This window comes from Clarias gariepinus, chromosome 6 (assembly GCF_024256425.1).
Source record: "Clarias gariepinus isolate MV-2021 ecotype Netherlands chromosome 6, CGAR_prim_01v2, whole genome shotgun sequence".
NCBI lineage: Eukaryota > Metazoa > Chordata > Actinopteri > Siluriformes > Clariidae > Clarias > Clarias gariepinus.
The window spans coordinates 24,782,112-24,795,676 of NC_071105.1; the positions used below are offsets into that span (position 1 = coordinate 24,782,112).

The 13,565-nt window shown below is 36.1% G+C and overlaps 1 protein-coding gene across 2 annotated transcripts; it reads left to right on the forward strand.

The window, feature by feature from the left end:
- The first annotated feature begins 4,984 nt into the window (after positions 1–4,984).
- On the forward strand, positions 4,985–13,443 carry LOC128526835 (SAM pointed domain-containing Ets transcription factor). 2 transcript variants are annotated; one of them, XM_053499007.1, is made up of 7 exons: positions 4,985–5,437; positions 6,230–6,394; positions 9,965–10,430; positions 11,373–11,570; positions 11,711–11,758; positions 11,866–12,000; positions 12,143–13,443. In XM_053499007.1, the coding sequence occupies exons 3-7, from the start codon at positions 9,971–9,973 to the stop codon at positions 12,319–12,321; spliced, it is 1,020 nt and encodes a 339-aa protein (XP_053354982.1). In that variant the 5' UTR covers positions 4,985–5,437; positions 6,230–6,394; positions 9,965–9,970; the 3' UTR covers positions 12,322–13,443. The 2 variants fall into 2 exon arrangements, with proteins under 2 accessions (XP_053354982.1, XP_053354981.1); XM_053499006.1 differs by lacking the exon at positions 6,230–6,394 and having other exon boundaries at positions 4,986–5,437.
- Positions 13,444–13,565: the final 122 nt, after the last annotated feature.

The following is a 13,565-nucleotide window of genomic DNA, read 5'->3' on the forward strand; positions in this document are numbered from 1 at the left end:
CTAATCAGCCAGTGGCAGCAGCACAATGCAATACGCCATGCAGATACAGGTCAAGAGCTTAATGCATGCATAATGTTCACATCAAACATTAAATGAAGAAACAGTGTGATCTTGGGGCTTTGAGTGTGGCTTGACAGTTGATACCTAAGTATTTCAGAAACAGCTGACCTGGATTTTTACACACAGGTAATATCTAAAGTTAAACAAGCATTTGTTTTCCTCAGAAGCTCATCTGAATGTTTTGAATGGGTTCTTATCATTGATCTGCAAGCATTTAAAGAATACCAGTTCTTCCAGTGTACTCTTTAATTGCAAACATCTTACATTATTTGTCGAAGACATTTGAAACATTAATATGTTTTTCCTCTGACATTACCAAGGAAATTGTCAAGACAAGGACGTTTTTGGCAGTCAGTTTTGAAATGTCATGGTCCTCAGGCTGGGGCAACCTTCTTACACTGTCTGAAACAAGCCATTGCGAATCCCATGCCACAAATACAACCCAGCATAAATATTGTCCTAATTTACTACAAAGTGAAATTATGAAAGGTAATTTGGGGTATTTTATACTGACAAAGCAAAAGCTGCTGAAGCAGGAATGGACTACAGTAGAAGTTACCTTTCTACCTTTATGAAATAAACTAGCTTTTAGTCATTATATAGCTTTTAGTTAATGTAACGTAATGTTTTTTTTTATCTTTAATTCTATGAAATAGGTCAAAACTGGTCCAGAAAAAAATCTTGTTATTAAGCTTGTAATGATATATTTAAACTTTTATGAAAATAACTTTCAAAGACACCGGTGCCCTGAAGACATCAGGTTTTCATTAAAAGTTAAGACCGTAAGAGACCATGTTGCTTTAAAGCATGCATGGATATCTTAACAAATATTTGCCCATGTTTCTCTGTACATTGTGAAACACACCTTGGATGGCACACCTACGCCACCAGTGACACTACTTGTATCCAGTAAATTAAGTGCAGTGTGTTTTTCTTGGCACACGTTATACTCCCCTGATGAACTGATAACCTAACCATGGTTCTAAGGCTCTTGGCATTTGCACATAAAGTGGCTTTGCAACTGAAGTCCCTTTTTAAAATAAATTTCGGTCATCTTTGTTACAATTGGGCCTTATTAAAAAAACACATTTTTCTTAATTTATTTTGCCTTCTTTTCACAACAACAGCAGGACTTGGAATAATCTTTCCAATTTTATATAATATACTCCGTAGTTTATAGTCATAGCAAACATCGCTTTTAATGAGGCTTTACAAACGCTGAGGTGTAACTGCTTTAGGCAATCCCGCAAGATTGTCTAAATGCACCACTAGCTATTAATGTTTGATTGGCTTGTGCAATGTGGTCAATTGGTAACAAAATGTGTCAATTGTGTAATGATAACCAGCCATTGGTCTTAGAGATGTTGTTTTATTATCACAAGTAACAAAATGGTCAAGTAGCATATGGTAAGAAGATATACACTATATTAGACAGACAATATTAGTAGTAGACATTAGGTATTACAAATAGATTAGTGTATGCTCTTATTCCTGCATCATGCAATGGGTCTTACCTGATTCACCTAATTAAATGCTATTTTAAAATATGCTGTCTATGCAGACAAGAAAATGATTAAAGCACTAATTAGCTTACCAGTACACTCTCAATGTAAGACATAATGAGATCATTAATAATTGCATAATCACACAATATCTATTTTAACATAATATTTTGGCATCTGTCCTTTTTAACATCCTTGCGACTCAAAGAAACCATGCAAAAAAAAAAAGTCCTTAATCAGTTTAAAAGAAATACTTTTTCCTTCAATAAGAAAAAAGGGTTTAATCAAAACGCCAAATATAAAAAATTATCTCATTTTGCTGGCTGGTAACGATTCTGTTTTTTTTGGTGTGTATGCAAAACTATGTTTAAGTTTGGCTCCATCCATGTTGCCCATAATGGCAACATGATTTCCAGTTCCTGCTGAAAAGTACCACTGATGGTAGGAATGATGCTACCTGGGTGTTGGTTTGTATTCATTGTTTATAATTTATTTGATTTTTAAGTGATTTTTACCGATTATTTGTGGAGACTTACTTGTAATGGAGCTGTACACATCCCTTTCTTATATACTTAAATGAAGTACTTTAAGACAGCAAAAAAGAGAAATCTACCCTAAGGGGTCAATGCATGCTATTGGCACTGTTTATTTGGAATAGCTTGATTTCATATTTATTTATTTTTTTATTTTTTTATGTTCACCGCTGTTAAATTCAAAGTACTCGTCCTGGTCCCAACTTGGCAAACAATAGAGAGTGAAAGCAGTCAAGACAAGCAAACTTTCCAGCTCCCAAAGTTGACCTGAGGCCTATGACAACTCCCTGCTTGACTTTTTCATATCTCTCTGTCTATCTACAGTATCTTAGGTTATTGTTATTAAACGACCTGTATTATCAAAAGAGGGACTTTTTAAAGGATCTGGTTTATTATGGAGACGATCTAAATAGACTGTATAGTCATTCTAATTGTAGAGGAATTAAGCTTCTAAAAATACTGACACCATTATCAAAAGCCTGTAGAAAAGCAATTTTTACTGAAGCGTGTTTTATTGTGTTCAGTCTACTTTTTAACTGTTGCACGGTGCAAAGTCAAATACAAAAGGTAACCCTTGATGCAGCTTGTCAAAATGATATGCCTCATCAGTCAACCTAAGTGTGAACTACCTATAACAGGCACAGTATTCAGTGACAAATGACTGGTTTTAATGGTTTAAAAGTGGTGCAAAATAAAACCAGTATTGAATTAGTCCAGTGCTAATAGGGATACAAATTAATATTACTAACAATGGACTTACTTCAGGTTTTGTATGAACACTGTATGTGTGCGCTGTCAAACTGCATAATGGGTTTATGAATGGGTTAATTAATCCCCCTGGGAGATCAATGAGATATGATGTCATTTAAATTTGTTTAACAGATTAATCAGAGATGTTGCTGCCTTATAAAAATAAAATCATCCTAATAAGAAGACTTTGTTTAGAATTAACTGGTATGTTGCTGGTTTTAACCTCAGAAGTCACATGTATTACAACCTCAGTGAACCTTCAGTGTATTTTAAGCAATACAACTTACAAATGACATGCAAATGCATTGTTCATTCTTCAACTTGTATTTCAAATTCCTCACCACCCGCTGAACATCTACAAGTGGAAATTTCTAAGGATTGTTGATTTGATTTTAAACAAACCTCTATGCAAAGCATGCCTTGTTATGCAGTTTGAATGAAACACTATTTGTTTTGAATGATGACTCAATACAGTGAAACTGAATGACTGTATTTGAGTACAGATAGTGAGCAGAATCATGTTTCAGGCCAAAAATTCTTGTGTTTTAAGAGTGTTATTTTAGAATGTGGAGGTAAAAAGGTTGAATCTCAACTTACTCACTCACTCACTCACTCAGGGTTTTCAACTGCCATGCAAATGAACCTTCTATGAGAAACAGCAGCAGTCACAAAAGATCTAAAATCAATCATTTTTTAATCTCTTTTGTTGCACACAATCTTTAAATTTTTTACAAATGAGCAGTGTTTTTTTTTTTTTTTTTGGTTTTTGCTTTTTATTGTGCAGAATAAACTAACTAACTAACTAAACTTTTGTTTCTCTATATAATCCCCCGCTGCACTAATGCACTTATCCCAACGTTTCACTAGTGCTTGTATACCATCAAGGTAGAAAGTTTTTTTCAGTTTCTTCACATCATCGTCACTGCTGAAATGCTGGCCTCCCTGGAACTCTTTTTTTAGCCCTTTTATTTGATGAAAAGAAATAGCTTGGTTGGATCACCAGGCCATTATTTTATTATATATTATTTATTCTAGTTCAGTACTAAGATTGTATTTAGGCCGATCTCGGGCACGGTAAATGTGTGAGACACTCATGGTTTGTGTTGGTGTGTCTGTTTAACTATGCAAACATAGCACCATGCAGTGTAGGGACATCACCAACACATTACTGACGCAAGCAGAAACTTGTTTTTTAATAAGGAAAAATGATACAATATAATACAGTATCAGTACGTGGATGTAAGGTATCCTCCATCTAATTGCCTGTGTTTATTTTAACATTGAAATTTTTATTGAAAGACATATTCAGTATATACAGTACTATTACCGAAAAGAGAAAGTTTCATGCTGAAATCCTTAGGCAATCACTGTGAAGCATGCTGTTTTTTCCTACACTAAGCTCAACTTATTTAATGGGTTTACTTTTAATTCTGCACACATAAGGTTTCTTAAGAGTGTGATTAATTATACCTTTTTTACATAATGATCGTCAGCTCCCAAAAATGCCTCAGGTTAAAGTGATCAAACGCGCTCGTACTAATGATGGTACTTTCCTAATAATGATCATATGTGACCCAGTCTGTGAAAACCGGGACAATCTGATCATTTTGATTTATACACATTTCCATCATTGTCTTTTGATTCTGTAAAGCTGCTTTGCAGCAATGAGAATTAGTTGGAAGTGCTATACAAATAAAATTTGATTGCATTAAATACCCACATCTTACAGGTGGAGGTTGTCGTAATTGAATATCATTAATGCATCATTTTTTCCTTTGTTTTAGCACATTTAACCACGGTGTTGGATCGATTTGTAAGTGTCAGTGATAAAAATCGGTCTTGGCATGTATGCATTCATTTTACAAAAACATGATTTTTAGGTTTATAAAGTGTCTTAATATTTACAAAACTATTAAAAAAAAAATCTGCATCTTTATGATGCAGCCTTTCAAAAATTTCCCCAAACTTCAAAAAAATTACAACACAATTCTTTACACAAATTCTGATTCTAAACGTGATTATTATTAGGAAATAGCACCTTCTTTTAACAAGTTTCAACTTGATTGTGGCAAAGTTAAAGACCCCAAAATAACACTTAAATTCCCATTACAGTATTCTTCTCCAAGCTGTAATTTCCTCTCTGGGGAAAGACAGAGGTGGTCCACAGTTAGAAATGTTTACTTAAGTTAATAGGGCCTCCCTATAAATGCCAGCCCTGGAGTCAATGGAGCAGGAATTCCTGCACACAGGACTGAAGAGCTACACACCCACTTTCAGGTATACACGCATGCACACACGGCCAGGGAGAAGGTGACAACATCATAGCTAATCACTGTAGGTAGTGATGTGGTGGTGCGTGCCTAGAGACTGTTGTGCTGCCAGCTCGTCAATATCTTATTCTTCAACCAGCCTGAGAGCACGTCAGATGTTTGGAAAGATCTCAGAAGACACAAGACAGCAGAACTGAATACCAGTGACCTGAGGTCCAAGACAGCAGAGAAAACAAGAAGTCATTCTTCCTTGGGCTTTGGCAAAGACAGACGGAAAGCAACCCTCCTGGAGTTTCCTAGGACAGTCATTGTATCTACACAGGTAAGGCCAAGCGAACACAATATTTAAACGTTCACATAGTTCTGGGAAATCCCATTATGTAATAAAATGGCTTAAATGTAATTTTTTAAATAATTTTTTTAAATGTCATTATAAGAAACACCAAAATGAAATGTGTCTTGTACATTTATACTAAAGGAAATTAGTTTAAATATAAAACAAGGAAAATACACACTGCAAAAACTTGAGTGGGTAAAAGAGCACCAAGTCAGTGTCTTATCTTTATCAAGTCTTTTGTGTTTTCTTTTGATGATTAATAAGGGCTGATACGGAATTCAGATCAAGTAGTCCTAATGCAGGGAGTGCACCTGTTTGTAGGAAGAAAAAAAAAACCTTCCTAACTGTTTTTTTATGTGGTTGGTTGGCAGCAGGCCACCATGCCACCAGAACTCAAAACAAATTTTCCCTTGAGGAAAGGCCAAGTGATTTACAGGTTCAACGTCTAAATTCCCAAAAGTGCATTTGAATTTTGTTGAAGAAGGCTAAAAAAAAAAAAAAAAAAACATGAGCCAAGGGGTGATTTTGGGTAACTTAGTGCAAAATGATGAAATTCAAGTCAAGAAGATCAGCCATGGCTTCTTTGTGTAGATACGAGATGCCCAACAGCATGCATTATTTTATCACATAACTATCCCTAGTACAGTACCACATGTTGATAGGAGAGAGGCCATGTTTTAGCAGTTACACTAAATATGTCAATAACTATTTACAACAGAGTGTGTCTTCTTGTCAACTTCTTTTGTTTATCTGACTACAGTTATTCTGTCTCTGTAGTGCTTGTACATAGCCTTGAAGAAAGAAATACCCCTAGGGTTATATGTCTACACTCCGAATTCCAGCCAGAAATGTATCTTTTCAACACGCTAAAGTGTGCAAACATTTTTTTTTTTTTGCAAGTACCTTACCTTGCTCTCATCATTCTAAAAGTGTTAAATAAAGGTGTGGATGTGTTTATTCAATTTTTCTTTTTCTTTTTTTACATATAGCCTTGAATGAAGTAATCATTTTATTTTAAAGGGACAGAAAGCATATTTTATTTCAAACTTGTTTATACTCTCCTAAATGATCAGATCCACACAATTCCATAATTTTCTGTTAGACTTTTATCTAGACTCTTTCAGTCTGCTTTACTCTGGTTTAATACACTACAAGTTCTTAGATACAGTAAGTAAAATTAATCATATTTATAGGTATCAACAGATTTACTGAAGTAAAGTAACCTGCACCAGAAATTAAGTCAAGTATGTAAAAAAGGTTGCTAAAAATACCGAAAGGTTAACGGGTACAGAAGACGTGTCCTCATATTTAAATTTCTTTTCCAGGAGAGTGATTCTAATTAAGAGATGTGTCTAAATGGGTGACTTTGTGGTAATGTTGGTATTTGTATGACACCATACTGTGTGTGGTTTTTTTTTTTCGTTTGTTTTTTTTAACTCAGTGATCAAGAAATAAAAAAATCCCTTTTATGTTGAGATGCCTGATTAATGTGCTGTGCACCTGCACTGTTATACATTTCATATATGGCAGGCCCCTTATTTTCAAACCTTTCTCTTAAATAAAGATTGAAAAAAAATGCTGCTCTCGAAAACATTATATAATAAAAATCTTAATAAATTAAGTGATTTCTGGTTTTGTAAAATATCTGACTATCTCAGGATATGTACAATTTGTACAATTTCAGAACCATTCGAACCATAAAACTAAGATGGATTTAAAAGCCTGTTTCGAGAATGTTCAACAGAGGCCATAAATATAATCTGTCATTGGTCATTTTTTAATAAATCTGTCACACTTGAAGTATAAACTGCTATGAATTATGGTCTTCCTGTGATACAGTAAGCTATAATTGTTATAGTGTTTTACACCCTGAAGTGAAAACACTCATACTGGACAGCTGTCAGAGAAAACATAAGTTTGTGCAAGCTGTCCTCCTCAAGAACTTGACTTGAAATGATATTTAATAGTCTATTATCAGCAGGAGAGATGTATGACTGGTTAATCTTTACCTGTGACACCTATCACATGATGATTTACTCGGCATGAAAACAAACAAGACTCTTTTTTTTTTTTACAACATATTTAGGAAATCATCTTTTCCTGGTGTGCTCACAAGATGGAACTACAGTATGCTCTGTCTTGGAAAATGCATTTAAATTAGCTTGTCATTGTTTCCCGTAAGTTGCACACTGAACTCCTTAAGATGACGGTGTACAAGTGGCAAACAGTCTTGCATGACTTCACGCATTTGCTAAGGCTAAAACCAAACAAGGAACTGTCTTTCTTTGTAAGAGAGGATAAGGTAGGATGGATAGCAGCATGAAAACATGAATTAAATTTTTATCTTTGCCTTCCGATTTGATTACCGTCTGTTACTTTTACAGATGTTGACAAAATCTAACTTCATCAGTCATGAAGTACACTGCGTAGATACAGAGTGAAAAGATGTAAGTTGTAAAAACAAACTCTAAAATGTATCTGAAAGCAGTTAGGTTTGAAGTATAACCTAATACCACCCAATTTAAGGACTGATATTTAAGGAATAAATAAAAATTGTTTATTTTGACCTTTTGAGTCAGGTTATAGTTTTGAAGCTGCATCCTTTGACTCATACTGTATATTAAGCAATCAGACCTCGTTTTGGACCCAGTTCTGGTTCAGAGGACAGCTGCCATCATTTACCCAAAACTGTTCTCTCTTTCTCTCAAATAAAAAAATCTCTAAACATTCCTTATCTCAGCAATAATAAGCTCCACTGACCCAGGAAAAGAAGAAACTCTTAATGCCACTGAAATGAATTTTCAAGTCTTTAACCAAACTCATTTAAGGATCAGTCACAGGCGCTAATCTCTTGCCCACTGAGTGTGTTTGCGTCCCCGTTTCTCTTGCACTGAGTCAATATGGCCAAATGTGCCAGGATAATGGACTTACCGCAAGCTGTTGCTACACAGAGGAAAACGCCAGGCTGCTTAGTGTGTCTAAGCTGACCATAGTTGAAGGGAAAGATGCACCCCATTTTTCCAAGGAGGGAAGAAGAATGAAAGGAGGGAATGCAGGAGCAGTAGGAGGGCAAGCAAGCCAGATAGGGGTTAGGAGATGAAAAGGGGGGTTTGTTTAAATGTGGATAACTTCATTTCCTTTCGGGTTCACCAGAGTGTACCTACAAAGACACTACCCAAGTCTTCTATTTGTGGTAGCAAAGGGATGTGTAAAAACTGGTGTAAAAATGGCCTGAACTGTCAACCCCACCTTCCAGGCTTTCTACAGACTGATAGACAGACAGCTTGTCTTTAGATTAACAGTGCCTCATTTCCTCTGCTATCACTGGGTGTGGAGCTATCATCAGATTTTATGAATTTGAGTGTCGCTATGTCCAAACAAATGTAAGGTGTATCAATGAGCATGTGGCATGCGAGAAAGTCTTCTATGGACGTAGAAGAACATTTACAGATAATCCACAATCACCATTTGAACCCTCACTCTCCATCTGTGCTTCCTTCAATACATAAAAAAAAAAGTTCACAAGCCCGTCATTACTCAAACACATGGATTATACTTGCCAAATACCTTTATAGCAAAGCCACTAAAGCAACAGGGAAATAAAATAGAACTTTTATAAAGGATTTTTTTTTCACAGACAAAAAAATGATCATTAAATCTATTCGAGATTAACAAGTTTGCTCTTTTCTCATTATAAGATCATGTTATATATTATATAGATAGTGATATAGATTATGATTACATGATTATTAAGCATATTTGTACACATTTTGTTCATTTTTATACATCTCTTGGCAATATATCTTGCCATGCATGTTTTCTTCTAGAAATAAATACTTGAAATGAGCAATATTATCTACCAATAGAATATTTTACTTATTATAATAATCTAGCATAATTTAGTTATTCCAAGATAGTTATTACTAACCAGATTTCTGTTACTGTTTTTCTTTAATCTTAAATTGTTTCCTTCTTTCCCATTGGGAATAAAAAACCAATTTCCAAAGTTTTATTAAAAGCTCATGCTGTCTGTGGAGACAGGGGACTGCAGGAATGGCCCTTTGAAACTGGGAGTCAACTACATCTTATTTACTCAGATATTTGCCGCGATTCTGTACTAGTGACCCGTGATTAAGTTCTGTAGCCCAATCCGTTTTGGTTGTTGCTACTTGGTGCTACACCGTGACTTACCCTGCCCCATGTGTTCCTTAACACTTAAAGAGACAAGCAGCTTCACTAAGACACGTATACGCCCTAAAAGAGGTTTGGATTGTGGTGTTGACTATAGAGCTGGACACCATGATGTTGATTAAGATCTACAGTCGTGAAACCGAGCTCTAAGTATTGATTTTCTCTTAACAAAATCATTACTTTTCAAAATCTTTGCGAATGTTTTTGTTCTTTCACTGTTAATGAATGCTTCACTTCCAGTTTAAAATAACTTGTTGATATTTTTGAGAGATTCTCATATTTTCCAGCCTCTCAGAAATCACTTCTCTTCTTTAATTCCAGGAGGCCATGGCTAGCCCAGTGCGGCTTCACCCAGACACTGCCTTGCTCCAGTCAGCCCGCTGTGCCTCCAGTTTCTCTGAGAACTCTTTGGCTGTCCTCAAAACGGAAGATGGGACAGTGGAGACTCTAGAGCTGGTGGACAATAAGCCACGGCTGGACAGCAGTGACCGTGCCCTTCCGGGACTCTACCTGTCCTGTTTTGACATGTTGTTTACTGAGGATGCCACCTGGCTGGTGAGGGTGACTGACTCGTCTGCATCAGTTGCTAGTGGACCTCATCAAGAACCATGTCCAGAGCCAGAGCAATGTCCTGTGATTGATAGTCCTGGGCTTGGGAGTGAGCCGCTGTCCCCTGGCCTTGAAGACCAGGTGGAGGAGAGATCTCTGGAGCAAGTGCAGAGCCTTGTGGTTGGAGAAGTGCTAAAAGACATTGAGACAGCCTGCAAGCTGTTAAACATCACACCAGGTTAGAGACTTGATTACAAAATTATGGACTCATTTGTGTCTTTTTTTTGTTTTGTTTTTAAAATGCTGTACTGCAGTTAAATATTTAAAAAATTTAATATTAGATAATAATAGGGAAGGTTCGACAAGAAAAAAGTAAGGTGATTTAATGGACATTTCTAATCTACACATGTGTACTTTCTGATTGTAATGACGCAAATTGTATGACGCTCAAAGAACCTTCAAGTTATTTTCATTATTTAAATATAAATTGTGAAAGGTGTTTGCACAGAGCAGATCTAACGTCAAAACCCAGGTTTATGTACCAGGATCTGTTTAATCCCCACTCTTGCATGTGGAGTTGTTGAAAATGACCTGAGAACTTTGTTGGAGTAGCTTTACTTTAGGACTTTTGGTGTTTACCCAGCAGGAGGTGTGTAACTGTCCAACCAAGCCCTTGTCCCGCACAGTTTAGGAGCTCTGACTAAAAGTAAACATCAACAGTCAGCTTATGTGAACACTGTTGATGTGCTCTAAAACATTTAACATCGCTGAATAGAGTAAAATTTTCTACAGCTTAAAAATATAGAATAAGAATGACTTCCCAGTGTTTGTAGTGCTGGATATCTGCTAATCCATCTAAATCTTACTGATACTTGCTCTTGAGTTTATTGTTGTGTGCTTACTTGACTTACTGACATTTCTTGTAACTGACAGTTGTCACGGCAAATTTCACTCCTTAAAAGTAATTGTGCTACAACTCCTTGGGTAAACACTCATTCCCCCCGTTCACACTTTTGCCTTTTGCCTTCCTTGAATGATAATCACACTGGTGGATCAAAACATACAAAGCTCTATACAAACATTGCTAATCCCCAAGGTTATATGACTGATGCCTCTAAGGTGGATATTGAGAGAATACTGAATAATATGCACTGATCCAAGCTGGTATTGGATCTTTCAGATCCGGTGGAGTGGAGTTGTGGAAATGTGCAGAAGTGGCTGTTGTGGACAGAGCATTTGTATCGACTCCCTCAGGTGGGCAAAGCATTTCAGGACCTCGATGGAAAAGACCTGTGTGCCATGACTGAGGATGAATTTCGACAGCGTTGTCCACAGTGTGGTGACACACTCCATGCTCATCTAGACATATGGAAATCAGGTGCCTACTTATGCTTACATATGCATTATATTCATGGAATGAAATGGAAAAAGTTAATTGCATGGCAAAGTCAGTACTACAACGTATTTTAAATGCATAAGCTAGACTAAACACACTCACTGGTTGTTTTGTGTGCTAAGCTGCCTGGATGAAAGAGAGATGTTCAGTAGGAGAAAGTAGAATGACAGGTAAGTTTTGCAGCATGTTTAGCCTCAATAGTCACTGAAATAGTAGAAATTAGATTTCAAATGCTTCATCTTTAAATGCTGTCACTCTAACCGGTGTTGTCCTACAGAGAGAGAGGAGTTGTGGTCAGAAGCAGATTCATCATGCTCCGGTCAGCCCATCCATTTGTGGCAGTTCCTCCGAGAGCTCTTACTGAAACCACATAGCTACGGACGCTGCATCCGCTGGCTCAACAAAGAGAAAGGTATATTTTATTGAGAGAATCGTACCAATAAATAAGAGCTAATATTACTTGCCATTGTTTAATATTCACACTTCTATTTTCATATCACTTGCATATCCATTTTGATATTGAGCTTTGATCGATCTTTTGTTTTTGTCTAAAGGTATTTTCAAAATCGAAGATTCTGCTCACGTAGCGCGACTTTGGGGTCTGAGAAAGAACCGGCCAGCGATGAACTACGACAAGCTTAGTCGCTCCATCAGGCAGTACTATAAGAAGGGAATCATTCGCAAACCAGATGTGTCTCAGAGACTGGTTTATCAGTTTGTTCACCCAGTATGAGTCCAAAAATCAGACAGATGACAAATCGTTTGCTATGCACTGACTAACTGCCTATAGGAATTAGAGTCTATGCACTCTGGTACTTTTCTGTTTAGGGCTGATGTTTAGGTCTGGACTCGTTGTTAATTTAATTTCAAAGATTTGCTTAAATTATATCTTTATTATTTCTATTTCCAAGTGCCATTCAGTGTGGTCACTTTTACATGAAGACATTTCAGCACCTGGTTGTAATCTTAATAAAAAAAATTTTTGCATCAGACATTTTATGATTATATAGGTCATATTTAATGCCTGGTTAGTCGCATTGTCTGCCTGTCTCAGTCGATCAGTTAGCTTATTAGCAAACATCCAAGAAATTGAGTTATAACCTAGGATCAGTTCCTACAAGTATTAGGCACTTACCAAATGTGGAAACGAGTTTAAATTCACTTTTAATGTTGTAAATTTATTCTTTACTTCAAATACTGACTCTGCTGTGTCAATGCTTGTGGTTTTGTTTGAGCAAACCTCCACTCCCTGTGCGAATGAGTGGCCAACTCAAGCACATGTTTGGGTTTGGTCTTGGCCTCCACCCAATTCAGTTTTTTTTTAGGCCTAATCACACAGCAAACTTATTAACTCTCCCTAAAGGCATCAACAGTAAAGAAATTTTTACCCTCACTGAGCTCCCATGAATGGTCATCCTCTATAAGAATGTCAGCTTGTGCTCTCTCCAATCAGCATCAAAAGGTGCACTGTTTTGGATAATGGTTAATGTTATTAGTAATATTTCATTATTCAAGGTCTGATAAAAATGTTCCTTATAAAAGTTCTTTGCAGTTACGATGCAAAGTTAAGTGGTCAGATATTAAGGACCTACTATGAATTTCCTGCCTTACATGTAGGCTTTTTTTTCTTTTGTTCCTGTGCCTTTACTTACTTTTTTGTTGTTGCAGTGTCTGCCATTGTTAAAAATATAAAAAATTTGTTAATACATTGAAGTAAAATGTTCTGTTATTAAAAGTCTCCTTACTTTACTAAAAGTTACTAAAGGTGTTTTTTTCCCCCAAAACCTTTCCTTAACCTACACATTCTACATGCAAAATAAATAATGAAAAGCTAATGATTTAGATTGGACCTGTAGTGGAGAAGTAAAAATAAAAACTATGGTGCCAAATTAACCAGGTTTTGGTAACCCATTATTTCAGTTATTTAATGTTTGCCATGCATTTAATAGCATTTAATCAATAAAATAAAATAAAACA